The sequence below is a fragment of the Hypanus sabinus genome, chromosome 12 (genome assembly GCF_030144855.1).
Source record: "Hypanus sabinus isolate sHypSab1 chromosome 12, sHypSab1.hap1, whole genome shotgun sequence".
NCBI classification, from domain to species: Eukaryota; Metazoa; Chordata; class Chondrichthyes; order Myliobatiformes; family Dasyatidae; genus Hypanus; species Hypanus sabinus.
This window is the reverse complement of record NC_082717.1, coordinates 41,122,409-41,138,238: the sequence shown is the minus strand read 5'-3', so window position 1 is coordinate 41,138,238 and position 15,830 is coordinate 41,122,409. Positions and strand designations below refer to the sequence as shown.

Genomic DNA, 15,830 nt, shown 5'->3' with positions numbered 1-15,830 from the left:
TTGCAGTATATTGTTCAAATAGTGCAATCCACCTCGCATCAGTATTTTGAAACTTCAGTAAAATTCCTTCCGTCAACAACCTTGGTAACTACAAAGCTCTATATGAAGTTTGGTAAAACAGAACAGATGAAAAAACATTGTTGATATTTGGAAGAAATTTTGAGGTAATGTCAAAATTCGCTAAATTAGTTTAATGTTGCTGCCCTTGTAAAACAATATAGCATGTTGCTATTGTTAAAATATAATCAAGTTCAAGATATTTTTGTAGAAAGAACCATGAGTGACTGATTCTAATTCTGTTATCTGTTTTGGTGACATTGGTCTCAATATATAGGAATTACTTCTGTTTTAAGTAAGGTGGATGGATTCTGCACCTTGGTGGACTGGATTTTCAATTGATGAAGAAATATTGCAGCTGTACCAATATTTTTTGATGGGGTCTTGTTCAAATCTGGTATCTGATCTATCGTGGCACGAACTGCATGTTGTATGTAATAAATGAAAATGAAGCAAGAAGCATTGAGCTACTTGAACCACTGAGAATTCCTCAATAAGGAAAATGAGGCACTCTTCTTAATGTTGTGTTGGGCCTCATTGTAAAAGAAAAGTTGGTTAAAGTAGGAGTGAGAAGGAGAAGTAAGGTGGCAGGCAATGTGAAGCTCAAGATCATTTTTGCAAACTTTGTGATTGTTTCATAAAGCAGTCACTTAATGAGCATTTGGTTTATCCAATGTAAGAGACCATGTTATGAGCACAAATGTAGCATAGCATACAAGTGAATTGCAGCTCCACCTTGAATGTCACTTTGGGCTCCTGGATGGTGGGAGGGGAAGAAAGGAAAGGGCAAGTGTTGCTTTGCCTGTGGTTGCAAGGGAGAGTGGCTAAGTAAAAAAGAAATTGGTGGGAACTGAGGAGTGAGACAGCAAGTCACAAAAAATTGCTGAAAGGGGAAGAGAGGAGAAGGCATGTCCGGTGGTGGAGTCTCTTTGACAGAGGTAGAAATTGCAGTGAGTGATCTACTGTATTGAATGCGAAGACTAGGGGAATTCCATCTTTGTTTTGTCCCAGAGGGGTTGAGAGTGGCAATGTGTGAATTGGTCAATAGTTTTGTTAAAAATAATAGACTGGATGCCGTGTTCCCTCACCACATTCTACAGAGGATGTATTGAGAGCATCCTGAGCAGCTGCATCACTGCCTGGTTCAGAAATTGCACCATCTCAGATCGCAAGTCTTTGCAGCAGATAGTGAGGTAGGCTGAGAAGATCATTGGGGTCTCTCTTCCTGCCAGTACAGACATTTACAACACACGCTGCACCCGCAAAGCTAACAGCATTGTGAAGGACCCTATGCATCCATCATACAAACTCTTCTCCCTCCTGCCATCTGGCAAAAGGTACGAAGCATTCGGGCTCTCGGGACCAGACTGCGTGACAGCTTTTTGCCCCAAGCCATCAGACTCCTCAGTACCCAGGGTGTAGACTGACATCTGCATCATTTATTATTATATTGAGATTTGTCCTCTACTGTGCCTGTTGTCTTGTTTATTAATTATTTATTAATTAATTATTGTACTGCCCTGCACTGTTTCATGCACTTTATGTAGTCCTGTGTAGGTCTGTAGTTTAGTGTGGTTTTTGTGTTGTTTTACATAGTCTAGTGTAACCTTGAGTTGTCTCACATAGTCTGGTGTAGCTTTGTGTTGTTTCATGTAGCACCATGGTCATGGAGGAACGTTGTTTCATTTTTACTTGTATTGTACCAGCAGTTTATGGTCGAAATGATGATAAAAAGCGACTTGACTTGACTTAACAAGTAAGATGATACTTCAGAAGCATCTGTGCAGAAAGTTTCATCATCAGAGCAAATACGACCAAGACGGTGGAAATGGGATAATGGAATAGATTTCTTCTGAGAGGCAGGGCCAGGACAGTGCTGATTGTGGGTCCTGGATGCTTTCCTCAGCTGTTATAAGAACATGCAAAATTTAATGACAAAGATATTTATATCATATAAAATGCTAGACGTAAAAACAATTTTTATACCTTAATGCCTCAAGAAAATGTATTTTGTGCATGATTTTATTATTCTTAAAATAACAGATTCGAGTTAAAAAAAAACTTTGTTCTTTCTTCTAAATTAGCAGACTGAGAATCCACTTTGAAATGTATTTGGACTGAAGTCTGTCTGTGGGATTAGAAAGCCAGATCGCTCAGCATAATTGTTTAGAAATCCATGTGAAATCAGGCCCCACTGTTGCACCCAAAGTGGAATCCAGTGACAGCAGAGTGACCAATGCACTAGCAGCTGTCATTCAGAACATTCTAGACTAGCAGTGCCAAAACTTATATCTGGGAGTTCCTTGCATGGAAGCAGTCCTTTAGAACCACCCATCATGGTAGCATGACGTGGGTCGATAAGTGCTCTTATTGGCCTCAGCCCGATGTGTATTTTTCTGCTAATTGGAGTGTGTGTGTGTTTTTAAAAGAAATATTGTTTGAACACTGGGCAGTGGCTAGAGTTGAGATCTGTATGAAAAATCTATCTCTCACTGTTTTGGTTTAGGAGTTACTGAAGAAGGTTGAAATGCTTCCACGATCAGCTATGAATAGCATGCTTGCCATGTTGGATAGGCGAACCTATTGGTGCATTTCGAGGCAGAGGTGCTGGGGCGTTCCCATTCCAGTTTTCTACCACAAAGAAACTGCAGAACCACTCATTAACAAGTAAGGTGCTTTGAATATGTTGCAATATATCTCTATATTTGTTTTCAATGACTCACCAAATCAAGAACATCTTTTATTTGCCTAACTTGTCAATTAAGCAATCATTGACCTTTCCATAGTCCTGACCAGAATGGTGTATTTCCACGTCATTCCATGCACCAAGTGGAACATTTTACAAATTCACAAAGGATGACCAAAAAATTACGAAGAAAGTTAAGTATGAGAGTAAACTAGCAAATAGTCTAAAAAAGATGAGTAAGAGCTACTGCAGGTACATAAAGAGGATGTGTGCAGCTAAAGTAGGCATTGATCTTTTAGAGGATGAGATGGGGAATTAATATTGGTTAAGTTTCCTAAATTCTAAATGACTTTTTGTATTTGTCTTTACACCAAAAGATACCAAGATGTCCCAATAATCTCAATTTATAAGAAGTTACAGGAAAGGAAGAGTTTAAAAGAAACAATACCACAAAAAGGAAAAAATATTCTAGAAACTAATGGACAGAATGGTTGACAAGTTGTTGGACCTAATGACCTGAATCCAAAATGTTTTACGTAAACGGATGCTTTGTTTACAGTTACCTGTGCCATGCAAACATCCCCAAAGGTGGGAGACAGAAAACTTGAAGTACACATCACTCTGTCTAACATGTATCATTGGGGCAAGTGTGTGTTTAAGATAAGGGCAGAATATCTACAGAATCTTAAGATAACCAAGCTGATTCAACATATAATTCTGAAAGGAAAACCAAATTTACAGATTTTCCTGGAGGACATGACAAACATGGGCAGAAAAGGGGGCCAGTAGATTTAATGTATTTAGATTTCCAGAGGCATTCCATAAGGTGCCATATAAAAGGTGACTGCATAACTTAAAAGTTCATGAGATAATGTATAATAGCAGAATTGATAGGGGAATGGTAAATGATTAGAAAACAATTGGGCGAAGAGGGTCACTTTCAGATTGGTGATCAGTAAATAGCGGGTTGTCACAGGGAACAGCGTTCATTCAATCACTTCTCATGCAAAAACTGAAACCTATTGCTTCATTGCAGAACCAAATCAAGGAACTGCTCTAAAGTTTCTTCTGGTTTACAGTGGCAAGGTTTTTATGAATGTGTTGGCAAGGCCCTTCTCCACCTTCTCTACCTCCATTCCCAGACTAATATAGCCTATCTGCTCCCAACTTGGCACTCACTGTAACTGCCTGACTTGTCTATGCCCTACCAGCACTCTAATTCTCTCCTTCCTGAAGCAGCAGCTCCTTCCCATATTGCTATTATATATTCACCTGCTTTTTCCCATGTGTCTTTCCTCCTCCTCACTTGTGATCCCCTTCTCCTCACAACCCCATTTATTGTGTACCATTGATTTGGTAATATGCTGCAAGGTAAATGTGAAATTATTTGGCCAATTTCAAATAGATCCCAGTTCATTATGCTTTACTGAACTCCTTCTAACTACAAAAATATAAGGGACATTGGTGTGATAAAATAGGAAAGTAAACAGTGATAAAGTTGAAGGTACTGCCCAAGCAATTGAACTTTCTTTGTGAAGGGTGTATTATGACAATACTTGTGTAATTAAGAATAGTACAGGGTTCTGTTCTAACACCAAGAATATGTCAAAATGTATATTTGCCTACATGATGCTTGTTCTGACTCAAATATCGTTTAGCGGGTGGCATGCCGTGGTACATTGTGACATAAAACAAATCTTAACTGCCAAGTATTATCTCTATGTTATCAAGGTTTCTAAAAGATAGTCTTTCAGTATCTTGTAGCCTTACCTAGATTTAGATTTTTATTATTGCAGCCAAATTTTTGCCACAGTAGTGGCGTCCCTGCCCTTGCAGGACTTTGAACATTGGTAGATGCTATCAGACTTTTGTTATGACTAATATTCTACAATGCTTTGTAAAAGGGTGGAGCTAGTTCAGCTTGATAAAATTGTGGTACTAATTTTCTAAGACTTCCAAAAATGCCTAAAATGCTTTGAGGGAAAGAACAGCTTTGTAAGTGCTGTTAAACTATATTTTTGTGTAAGTGTTGTGCTGTGGAATGTGCATTATTTAGTATTACTGTATATATAATTGTTAATAATATTACCTAGTTTTCATTGACATGGCAGATTCGGGTTTTGTCACAGTATTGCATTTACAACACAGCACTGGTCATTCTGCACTTTCAGTCCATTTTAGAATCTACCTCCCCAATCAAGTTTACTGTTCTGTTCTCAATAGAACAGAAGTAGATCGAAAACTGCAACTTGCAGTACCAACCACTTCAAACACTGGGGAATGGGTGTAACCACCTATTAACTTCCTATTCTTTTTCCTCTAACTAAATTCGAATTCTGCTTTCAGTCCTTTTAATCTTAAAATAAGTGCATATGATATCATGTCAAAGCTCCTGTTCCTTCTGTTAAATACCCCAACATACTGAGTTTTTTCAGAGTATGAAGGTTTGGTTAGTTTTACAAGCTAAACAAGGAACTGTGTGTCATTCTTAGTTAAGCACATTGGAAATAGAGTGAAAGGACATGGAGAGGATGTTTCCAATGGTCAGAGAGTTTAGGGCCAGAAGGCACAGGCTCAGAATAAAAGGCGTACCTTTAAAACAAAGATTAGGAGGAATTTTTTTAGCCAGAGGTGGTGAACTTATAGAATTCATTGCCACAGATGATTGTAAAGACAAAGTCATTGGGTACATTTAAAGAGGAGGTGGTTAAGTTCTTAATTAGTAGGGATATCAAAGGTTACAGGGACAAAGCATATGAGTGGGGTTGTGAGGGAAGTTAATTCAGATATGATCAAATGGCAGAGCAGACTAGATGGGCTGAATGGTATAATTCTGCTCCTATGTCCTATGATCTAATGAAAGTTCCCTGCCATAAGCATTAAAAAATTAACCCATAGTTTCTACATCATTTCAAACCTATGTATACAAAAGCTTGATAGTATATTCACCAAATCTATAACCCAATGGCACACATTCACATTCAACATATGTTTCAAATCAGAGAGAAACTGATTGTGAAAAGCAGTTTGGGAGTTTGTGGGCAGTGTGTTCAAACATACTGTATGACTTTCCAACACTTATGTATGATGCTGAGTTAAATTTGAGCATTTAACCCTATAATTTATTAATTCAATTGAAAATACTGTGACCATATGTTGATCCACATTAGACATCATCACTAACCTCTCATCATTGTACCTTTGCACCACAATGCATTGCTCCTTTATCCATTCTTCCCTCTGCCAAAGAGAACAGTTAAATCCCCCACATTCTTCTGTTAGTTTTATTTTTCTGTACCTTTTTTCCTTCACAAATCATCTTTAAATGTTAACGAGAAAATCTGCAGATGCTAGAAATCCAAGCAACACACACAAAATGCTGAAGGAACTCAGCAGGCTAGGCAGCATCAATGGAAAAGAGTACAGTTGATGTTTTGGGCCAAGACCTTTCATTAGGAGCAAAGAAAAAAAGATGAAGATTCAGAGTTAGAAGATGGGGGAGGGGAGGAAGAAACACAAGGTGAGAGGTGAAACTGGGAGGTGGGGTGAATTAAAGGGCTGAGAAGTTGATTGGTGAAAAAGATACAGGGCTGGTGAAAGAGGAATCTGTCAGGAGAAGACAAAAGGCCATAGAAGAAAGAAAGGGGGAAGGAACACCAGAGGGAGGTGATAGGCAGGTAAAGAGATAAAATGAGAGAGCGAATGGGAATGGTGAACTAGGGGGAGGGATTATCGGAAGTTTGAGAAATTGGTGTTCATGCCATCAGGTTGGAGGTACCCAGACAGAATATAAGGTGTTGCTCCTCCAACTTGAATGTGGCCTCATCACGATAGTAGAAGAGGCCATGAATGACATGTCAGAACAGGAAGTGGAATTAAAATAGGTGGCCACTAGAATATCCTGCTTTTTCTTGCGGACAGAGTGAAGGTGCTCAGCGAAGCAGTCTCTCAATCTGTGTTGGGTCTCAACAATATACAGGACTTTCTCTAAGTCACTTTCTGCTTGTAAATTACAATATAGATATTTTCATCTGATAGAGTTTTGCAAATATATGCTAAGAACTTACAAAATGGATTGCCACTTACTTTCTGCATTTGGAATTTTCTCTCTCATAATTATCAAAATGTAATTGGGTAGAAATCTATTTCAATCTTTTGACAGTTTATAGAGACTTACAGCATGAAGCAGAATCTCCAGTCTACCATGTCCACATCAAGTGCAAATCCCATTCTCTCTCATTTTCATCAGCTTCAAACTCCCCCTTTTATTCTCAACCTCCCCTTTCCCATGCCTTCCACCAATTGAATGGAATTTGCAATTGCAGTTTAACCTGCAAATCAGTACATGTTTGGCATTTGAGTGGTGACTGAGTATGTGTGGGAATCACATATGATCAGAGGGAAAATTTGCAAACTCCAAGCAGCAGTCGAAGTCAGAATCTTGCCTAGTTTTTGAAGCTGCAAGACAGCTTTAAATTTTTATTTTTATATGACATGTTAACAAAATTGTATATGTTCCCCAAAGTGCATTTCACCAAAGTTTGATTAGAAAATTAACATTTTTTTGTTTTTTAATTCAAAAATGTTTTTAATTCTAAAGTCTAGATTGGTGATACAAGCTGTAAACTGTTGGCTTCCCAGCACTGATCTTGTGCAATCCCATTTTCCACCTTTGGTCACACTGAATAATTACTCTTCTCCTGCCTGCTTTGTCTTGCAGCCATTTTGTGATCCATTTTGTTCCCTGACATTACAGGGTGCAACCTTACTTACTACGTGGCGTCCCAAATAGAAAATCTTACCACAGTCACTTCCTCTGAGTTATGCCATTATTTGTGACAGCAGTTATTTAACTGATTGGTTGGTATTTGCTAAGTGCTTGATTTCCTTTAACATTTGGCACCAGTATACATCATACATTTTCTACATAATGTATACATTGAATATATGGAATGTGTGGGTGCTTGAACCCAACTAATCCTTGGTGGAATTTATTCTCCACTCAAACGACCCTCTACCTTTTCACTTCTGAGACCAATGCTTTCTTATTGTGGCACTGAAAGAGGCTTTACAGCCTATTAGCTCCATGTTTACTTGCAGCATCAGTCTCATTTCTCTATAGCCTTTGCAAATTATTCTCTCCCTTGTGTCCATCAATTCACCTTGGTTCTTCTGCTACTAGTTAATCTACAGGTGCAACTTTGGGATGTGAGGGGAAACTGGCGCGCCAAACACAACCCCACATGGTTAAGGGAAGAATGCACAAACCCATATTGACAACTGTGATAAGGTTTGGATCAGTAATTGTAGTCCACAGTGAACCAGCTTGTCATTTGCCTCAGCCACATTCTGTATGGTATTGAGTTCCACTTTACCATTCTTTACCTAAGGAAGATTCTTTTGAATTCTCCATTGGGTTTTTTGGTGACTTGTGATGATAGTATCATGTCCAAAAGTGAAAATAATCTTTTTTCATACCCTCCCTCAAAACACTTCGAACTCCTTTCCTCCAGAGTGAAGAAAATTAGTCTGTGTGTTTTTCCTGATTCAGAAATTCTTGCTTTTCTAGTAATACTTCTGTTAATCTCAATGCCATGCACAGTCCCATTTCCTTCTGACAAACGTACTTTACATTTTTATCCCTGAAAGCAAAAGCAAGCAAGCTTTTTGTATAGTTCTAGTGTCTGATACAATCCTGTGTGATTGTTGTATTAGTGCTGTATTCCTCCACAGCCCCCCTTAGACTTGCACTTTTCAAGTAATAAGATTCATGCTTTCTACTTATACAATATAACAGTATTGTACTATAATCACATGTGTTGTTTCATTTTCAAGTTATTTCTCTATTTGGCAAGTCTATTAATGTCCTCTGGTAATTTGTTGTAATTCTCTTCAGTATAGATGCCAATTAGACCATAAGACAGGAGCAGAATTAGGCAATCGAGTCTGCTCTGCCATTCAATCACGGCCGTTCCTTTTTTTTTATCTTCTCCTCAATCCCAGTTCCTGGTCTTCACCCCGTAAGCTTTAATGCCATGTCCAATCATGAATCTAACAATCTCTGCCTTAAATACACCCAACGACCTGGCCTCCACAGCTGCTCGTGGCAACAAATTCCACAAATTCTCCACCCTTTGGCTAAAGAAATTTCTCTGTGTCCCTGTTTTGAAAGGGTGCCCCTTTATCCTGAGGCTTTGCCCTCTTGTCCTAGACTCTCCCGGCATGGGAAATATCCTTTCCATATCTACTCTGTCTAGGCCTTTCAACATTCGATGAGATCCCCCCCTTATTTTTCTAAATTCCAGCGAGTACAGACCCAGAGCCATCAAACGTTACTCATATAATAACCCTTCCCATCCCAGAATCATCCTTGTGAACCTCCTGTGGACTCTCTCCAATGCCAGCACATCTTTTTTAAGATGAGGGGCCCAAAACTGTTTACAGTACTCAAGATGACTCCTCACCAGTGCCTTATAAAGCCTCATCATCACATCCTTGCTGTTGCATTCTAGACCTCTTGATATGAATGCTAACATGGCATTTGCCTTCCTCACCACCGACTCTACCTGCAAGTTAACCTTCAGGGTGTTCTGCACAAGGACTCCCAAGTCCCCCTGCAGTTCAGATTGCTGGATTTTCTCCCCGTTTAGGAATAGTCCGCACATTTATTTCTACTACCAAAGTGCATGACCATGCATTTTCCAGCATTGCATTTCATTTGGCACTTTCTTGCCCATTCTCCTAATCTGTCCAAGTCCTATTACCCCACATCACCAAACATAAATTGTTACCCAGTGAACGTTAAAGTTGACTTAGACTCTGGAATCAGAAATACATTAATTATATTTCTGAGCGGAGCTGCTCTAACTACTGATCTTGTGGAGCACCACTAACTGCCGCCTGCTATGAATACAGACCCTGCCTGTATTCCTTCACTCGAGTTCCTGACTTGTTCTGCTATTTCTCCCCTGACTCTACATTTGTTCATGTTTCAGGAAATGTAGATAAAACATACGAGCAATTTGTCAGATTGTCTGATTATTTAATATTTCTCTTAACTTAAATGTTATGATATTTCTTATCTAATTTCCAAGTGTGTCTATCATATATTTTCCCTGGTTCATGTAGGAACAATTACTTTATCTCGCATTACAAACACTAACTGCTTTTTATTCTTTGCTTGTCTCTTTCCTTACACATAAAATTTCCTTTATATTTATCCATGCTGTCCGTGTTTTATTTGTTACTACAATTTAACAGAATGTAGATTTCCAGCAGTCATTATTAAATATTTCTCTACATCTTTTTCAAAATTATTAGTTATTTCCTTGGGTATTCTCAGGTTCTCAAAATGAATTTTCTCCAATTCATTATCCTGTACTTTGTCAAACTTAGCTGTGTTACTGTTATCTTAAGAGTGTAGTTAATGGGTCGGAACACACTGAAACTGATGTATGCTTCAAGGCCCAGCACATTCCCTACCCATTGCCTCAGTGTGGATCATTCTGTATTGCCAGCAACCTGAAGCTGAACTTTGCATTTTCAGGCTGGCAAAGATACTCACTTTGTTCCACATCACTTGGAATTGTGATATTCGGCCAGTTTAGGCTTTTGCAAGTTTTGTTAATGTCGAGTACAGTTTGCAATAACAAGTTGTAAGGTATATAAAATGTTTTATTTCCTAAAATGCAGGAAAAACAAGCTTGTTTTAACTATTACAGTAGAATTATTTCAGACCTTTTATACATGTAACATATTTTAGAAAATGCAAGCCTTAATACACTGTCTTGACTGAGTTGAACTTCGTTATAATGATGGACAAAATAGTGGCCTATAGAACTGACAGGCAAATTTGTAATTGCACTGGCTGTCAATTCATAGGTCATAGTCTTGCACACCTTTACCTCATGGAAAGCCAGTAATACCAGTGGGAAAGTTGTTTTGTAGAAATGATTTCAATAGAGAAAGGATCCTTGATCTGTAAGTGCCCATCGAAAGTAACAGCGACTCCACTGGAAGCCAGTGCCATCCAAATGGAGTTGCTGTTACACCTGATGAGCACTGCTGTTCTCTTCTGTTTCTGATTTGTTCATGTTCATCATGTACCAATCTTCCACAACTGCAACAGCATAGCATCTTTTTTGTCTTTGATACTGATCTGTGATGGGAAAAAGTAGTACCAATAGTTAAAAATTAATATACATTATGATACACACTTGTGAGGTACTTGTAGGACCTTAAATGATTTGGGTAAATTGGGGGAATCAAAGTTTTTTTTAAAAAAGACTAAAATCAGTCTTGCAGCAAGTCCTTGTTGGAGAAGGTAAATCCTAAATATTGCATTAAATTATACAAATTATTGCACAATAAATGGAGCAAATTATAAAAGCATTTAGCAAGGGTGCTGTGATAGCGTAGCAGATGGTATGATATTATTATAGCTTGGGCAACGGAGTTCAGAATTCAGTCCGGGTGTCCTCTGTAAGGAATTTCTACACATCCTCCCCATGGAATGCATGGGCTTTCTCCTGGTCCTCCATTTTCCTTTATGTGGTATGACAGTGGCAATCTTGAGAATCGGTGTTTTGAAAATTTTCCATATAGAATTGAGATTTGTTTTGTAAAATGTAGCTATAGGCCATAGTTGAAACAAAATTTTCAAGGGAGCCTCATTTTCTGTTCTAGTCTTTAAGCAAACTGAAAACTAATTGTAATGTTAAGCTAAGTACAAAGTCTTGCTTCTGAAAATGTTTGGGGAGCTTGATTTTTAAGCAATATATTCCTCTGAAATTGTTCATTTATTTTTCAAAATGTAAGAGCTTGTTTAGAATAAGAGTGTATATTGGGATTTTTCATCATGGTGGATCAAAAGTATTATTGAATTAAAATCCATATTAACTGGTGTTATATTTTTTGCCCTGCGGACTGAAACTGAAACTACTAAAATCCAAAAAAACTATTTTGTGTAAGTTAACCCTTTTAGCAGTTTAAACATACCAAGTTAGATTATAAACTAATATAAATACTCGTGCACTCTTACAAGCCTTTCAGAAGTTTATTAACACATCCACCTTGTGGTTATGGATAGTTATAGGAGAAATATTCTTAGAATCAACAAGTTTTGAAGAAATTTCTTATATTGTACAATTAATAGTACCTTAAAACTGATTTATAGTGTAACAAGGCATTATGGGAATTAACTCTGCACTCTTCACAAATTTAAAAAGACAAAAGTACTATTAAATTCCATGGTAATTCACATTTAAAATACAAACAATATACAAATGCAACAAGATTAGTTACTTGAAATTTCATTGTTTCCTGGGAGGTTATTGGCTATTTTAGAAGGGTAAATTTGGTTACCTGCTAACAAAGGTGCAGAGTATCGTTCATGTTATCTTCTCAGCCTGATTCTACTCTTGTCCTGTCGTTAAGAAAGCTGTAAATTGTTCACCTTCAACTTCCATCTGTAAGTAATCAATCTAATGCTACTCTGTCTCTGATAATGCTAGAAGATAAGCATTCTGCACAGTCAATATCAGCTTGTACACTTATTGGTTGGTGTCATGGTAGCTGCATTACCTCATTCCCCTTTGCTGTTGGAGCTAAGTAAAATGGCACACAATACCAGAACTCCTCCTAGATATAGCCTCTAAATTCCAGGCCAAGTTTTATAAACAATTGGTTTAATTATATTAGACCACTGAATTTGTTAACAATTATTTCACTAAAATGCCAAGTTAGATAGTCTTCTGACTGCCAACAGGCTACTTGGGCCTGTTTTTCGCTGATATTAACAATGTTATATTTTTAACACAGTCATTCTATGCTTAATCTTTTTATTTCATTCTAGAGTAACTTTTCTCAGCATTCAAAGTTTCAGAAAAGTATAACCCACCTCTGTCTTCAAACTCAAATTTGAAAGTAAAGTGCTGTTAAGTTTATCACAATTTGAAGAATGAGGAAATGAGGTCTTAAGCTTTAAAAGGTTTTATCTGTCTTTCAAACAGGATTTGTCAGCATAGTTACATCATTTGTTCAATTGAACATTTACAAAATTATAGTTTAGTATGAAAGAGCACTATTATTTGTAAACTTACTGAAATGTCCCAATGAATGAAAAAGCAGTTTGATACTATTTAATTTACAAATATATTCTTGGGCTTGGTTCAAACTCTCACTGACACCAATTTCTTTGGTTTTAAAGAAAAAGAATAAATTTATTTCACAAACTTTGCTTTAGGATATAAAATCTGTTATTCTTACCTGGTATCGTTTTACTTGACTGCCATTAGTCATTGTGTTGTAGACTTACGGCCTCTTCTGAAGTGATCTTGCAAGCTATAGCAAATCATTCAGATTTGCTAGTTAGATGATGAATGCCAGGTTTACTGGTGATGTTCTTGTAGCAGGACGAGAGAAGAAACTCCTCATCTGTGTTTCCCCTTAGCTTCAGGCATTGTTCAGGAATCTGTACCAAATGAAAAGTGACAAAAAGAAATTTCCCTTTTCCCTTTTTTAAACATAGCACTATGAACCTTTGACCAATGTGGAAGTTAATAAATGTGAGTTAATGATTATCCATGCTGCAAATATTTAATAACTTTGCACACCCAATGTAACTAGCAGGATTTCAAATATTTTGATGGAAATTATTTGAATGCATATTTGACTTATTTTCATTTTGGTTACTTGATCATAAATTTTACAGTATGAAAGGATCTTAAAGGGGTTTTATTCATACTTATAATTGGAAATTCATAATAAATCTGACTGCAGGTTAAAATATCTAACAAAATTGTTATTTCTCAAAGTACCTATCATATCTAATGAATGGAAGATGCGAACTTGAGCAAGCTTTAATGGAAATACTTATTGGAGAAGAGATGCAATGATGATCATTGAGTGAATGAAAATAAGCTGTTTCAAAAATATATTAAATTATTACTCCAAAGCTATGTTATTGATGTTCACAGGTTGATTATTTTCTCAAAATGGCAAACACAGTCTGTGATGTTGACATGAGATACAGATGCTCTTAGAAATTTTCTTGCTTGGAGTGATTGGCTTTTAGTTGTTATGGATACACACAATTCGATCAAATTTGTTGAGAGACTGTTAATGCCTTGTCGTGTATGAAGTTATGGCAGTCTGTTATTGGACGGTCATAAAATTGGCAAAGAGAAAAGGGAAATTTTATGCAAAAGGCTTGCAAAGGTAGAGCTGTATATGATCAACTGAGATGTAATTCTCTTTCCCTTTTGATTTCTTCCTGTGAGTTTTTTTCAGTTGTAGAGTTCATCATTATTTGTATTCTATCAATTAAAATTTATTTGGTATTATTGAAATCAGAAATTAAAGAAACAGTTGAAATATTACTTTAACAAATAACAGCATGTGTTTTGTGATTAAGGTTGCTTATTTATCAGAACATGACCATTTATCATTTGCAATTGATCGTATATTATCAGAGTAATTAATCACTGGAGTTTAATCAGTCATTGCCTAATTTATACAATATATAAAAATTCTGTTGTATTGTGGAATTACATAGCAGTCATTTGGCCTGATGGCCTAATTTTGCATCCTCTCCAACATCTTACTCTTCACACTAACTAAAGAGAGCGCAGAGCCTTGCTTAAAGATGGAATAAATACAGAAATATTTTTAAGAATTGAGCTTGAATGTGTACTGTATTTTTAAAATTAGCCTGTTGTTTATTATTAATGTTGTTAACAGACTACTCAGATGTAACTGCTCCCATACAGATATACAAGGGATCACCTAGTCAAACTGGTAAAAGAACATGGTACAGACTGTTGGTGGACTCTACCTTTGGATCAACTCTTGACAAAGGAAATTTTAAAAAAGGTATTTTTGTTTGAAGTTCATAATCTCAGTCATGTTGCAAGAGAATGTGTGAGACTTCAAACCTATATACAGCCTATTCAATAAAAATTCCTTGCATTGTATTTGTAAATCATTCAAAGTTTAAGAAATCTCTCTGAACTTAAAGGAGTACTAGATATGGTGCATTAATTTTGCTTATTTTACAGTTCCCTAACACGAGTACATAAAATCTGTTCAATCTAAAATAATTTATACAAAGTGTTCAAAAATATAGGTAGGTTTTAAGAAGTAGCAAATTTCCTGGAAATAAATTGATTTGGGATAAATTCATTGGAAAATGATACATTACATTAGATTAAAGATATCTAAAGCAGGATGAGGAATGTAACCCTCGAGTCAGTTGTACAGGTCATTGAGATGACACCTAATTCTCTAGTCATAATCTCACCCAATCTCATAATCCACATAATCTCACCCAATACCCATATTCTGTGATATTCACTTAGGTAGAGAATTCCTCTGATTTATTTCAGTCCTTAATTACTGACATTTTGGTCTGAAACTTGTAGACTCTACATCAACTCTCTGCATTCAGAGGAAGTAGCATTTAAGAGTATTCTGTATTGAAATGAGGTGTCTTGTTTATCTAAACTCTATTGAGTATTGACGACTTGTCTGTTTCCCCATTTGTAAGAAAACTCTCATGCTGCAGTATCCCCAGCAATAATATATTTAGGAAGGAACATGGTAAAAATACCTTACCAAAGGTCTGCAGTTAGTCTTCCCTTATTCTTCTTTGCTGTTACTGTAAAGCTCAATGCACTTTTTCCTTGCTGTATGTTTACACTGCATTTTGCAACTAGTAATCCTGGACTCCAAAGTACTACAGATTCTACTGGTTTCTCACCATTTAAAATGATCAGCTTTTTGTTTTTCAGTAATACTCACTGTTATCCTTTGCCTGCATACTCACACACTTATGTATATCTTACATCTATCTCTCTTTCTGATTTATCTTTGTGTCATAAACAAACCTAAATGTATTAAACTTTTTAATCAAAGACATTACTATATTATAAAAAAAACTCAAGTTTCAGAACTGAAGATGGAAAAGTGGAAAGGCCACTTATTTTTGGCGTTTCTGCTCTTAGTTAAGTGTTTTGTTTCTAATTCCAAAGTAGCAGTTTCTGTTTGTGTTATGGCCCAGTGTATTTTTTGATAGGGTGAACTGAGTTTG

The 15,830-nt window shown here is 36.7% G+C and overlaps 1 protein-coding gene and 1 long non-coding RNA gene across 2 annotated transcripts in view; one reads left to right on the top strand and one right to left on the bottom strand.

The window, feature by feature from the left end:
- Positions 1–15,830, top strand: part of iars2 (isoleucyl-tRNA synthetase 2, mitochondrial) — a 111,804-nt gene that overhangs the window by 17,757 nt on the left and 78,217 nt on the right. The window contains exons 12-13 of the mRNA XM_059985825.1: positions 2,564–2,724; positions 14,512–14,614. Coding sequence (XP_059841808.1) covers positions 2,564–2,724; positions 14,512–14,614 — 264 coding nt within the window. The remainder of the gene's footprint in view (positions 1–2,563; positions 2,725–14,511; positions 14,615–15,830) is intronic.
- Positions 10,725–13,269, bottom strand: LOC132402815 (uncharacterized). The gene is made up of 2 exons (XR_009515082.1): positions 13,010–13,269; positions 10,725–10,901 (listed from the first exon to the last, which is right to left on the bottom strand). It is a non-coding gene; the product is annotated as an uncharacterized LOC132402815 (long non-coding RNA).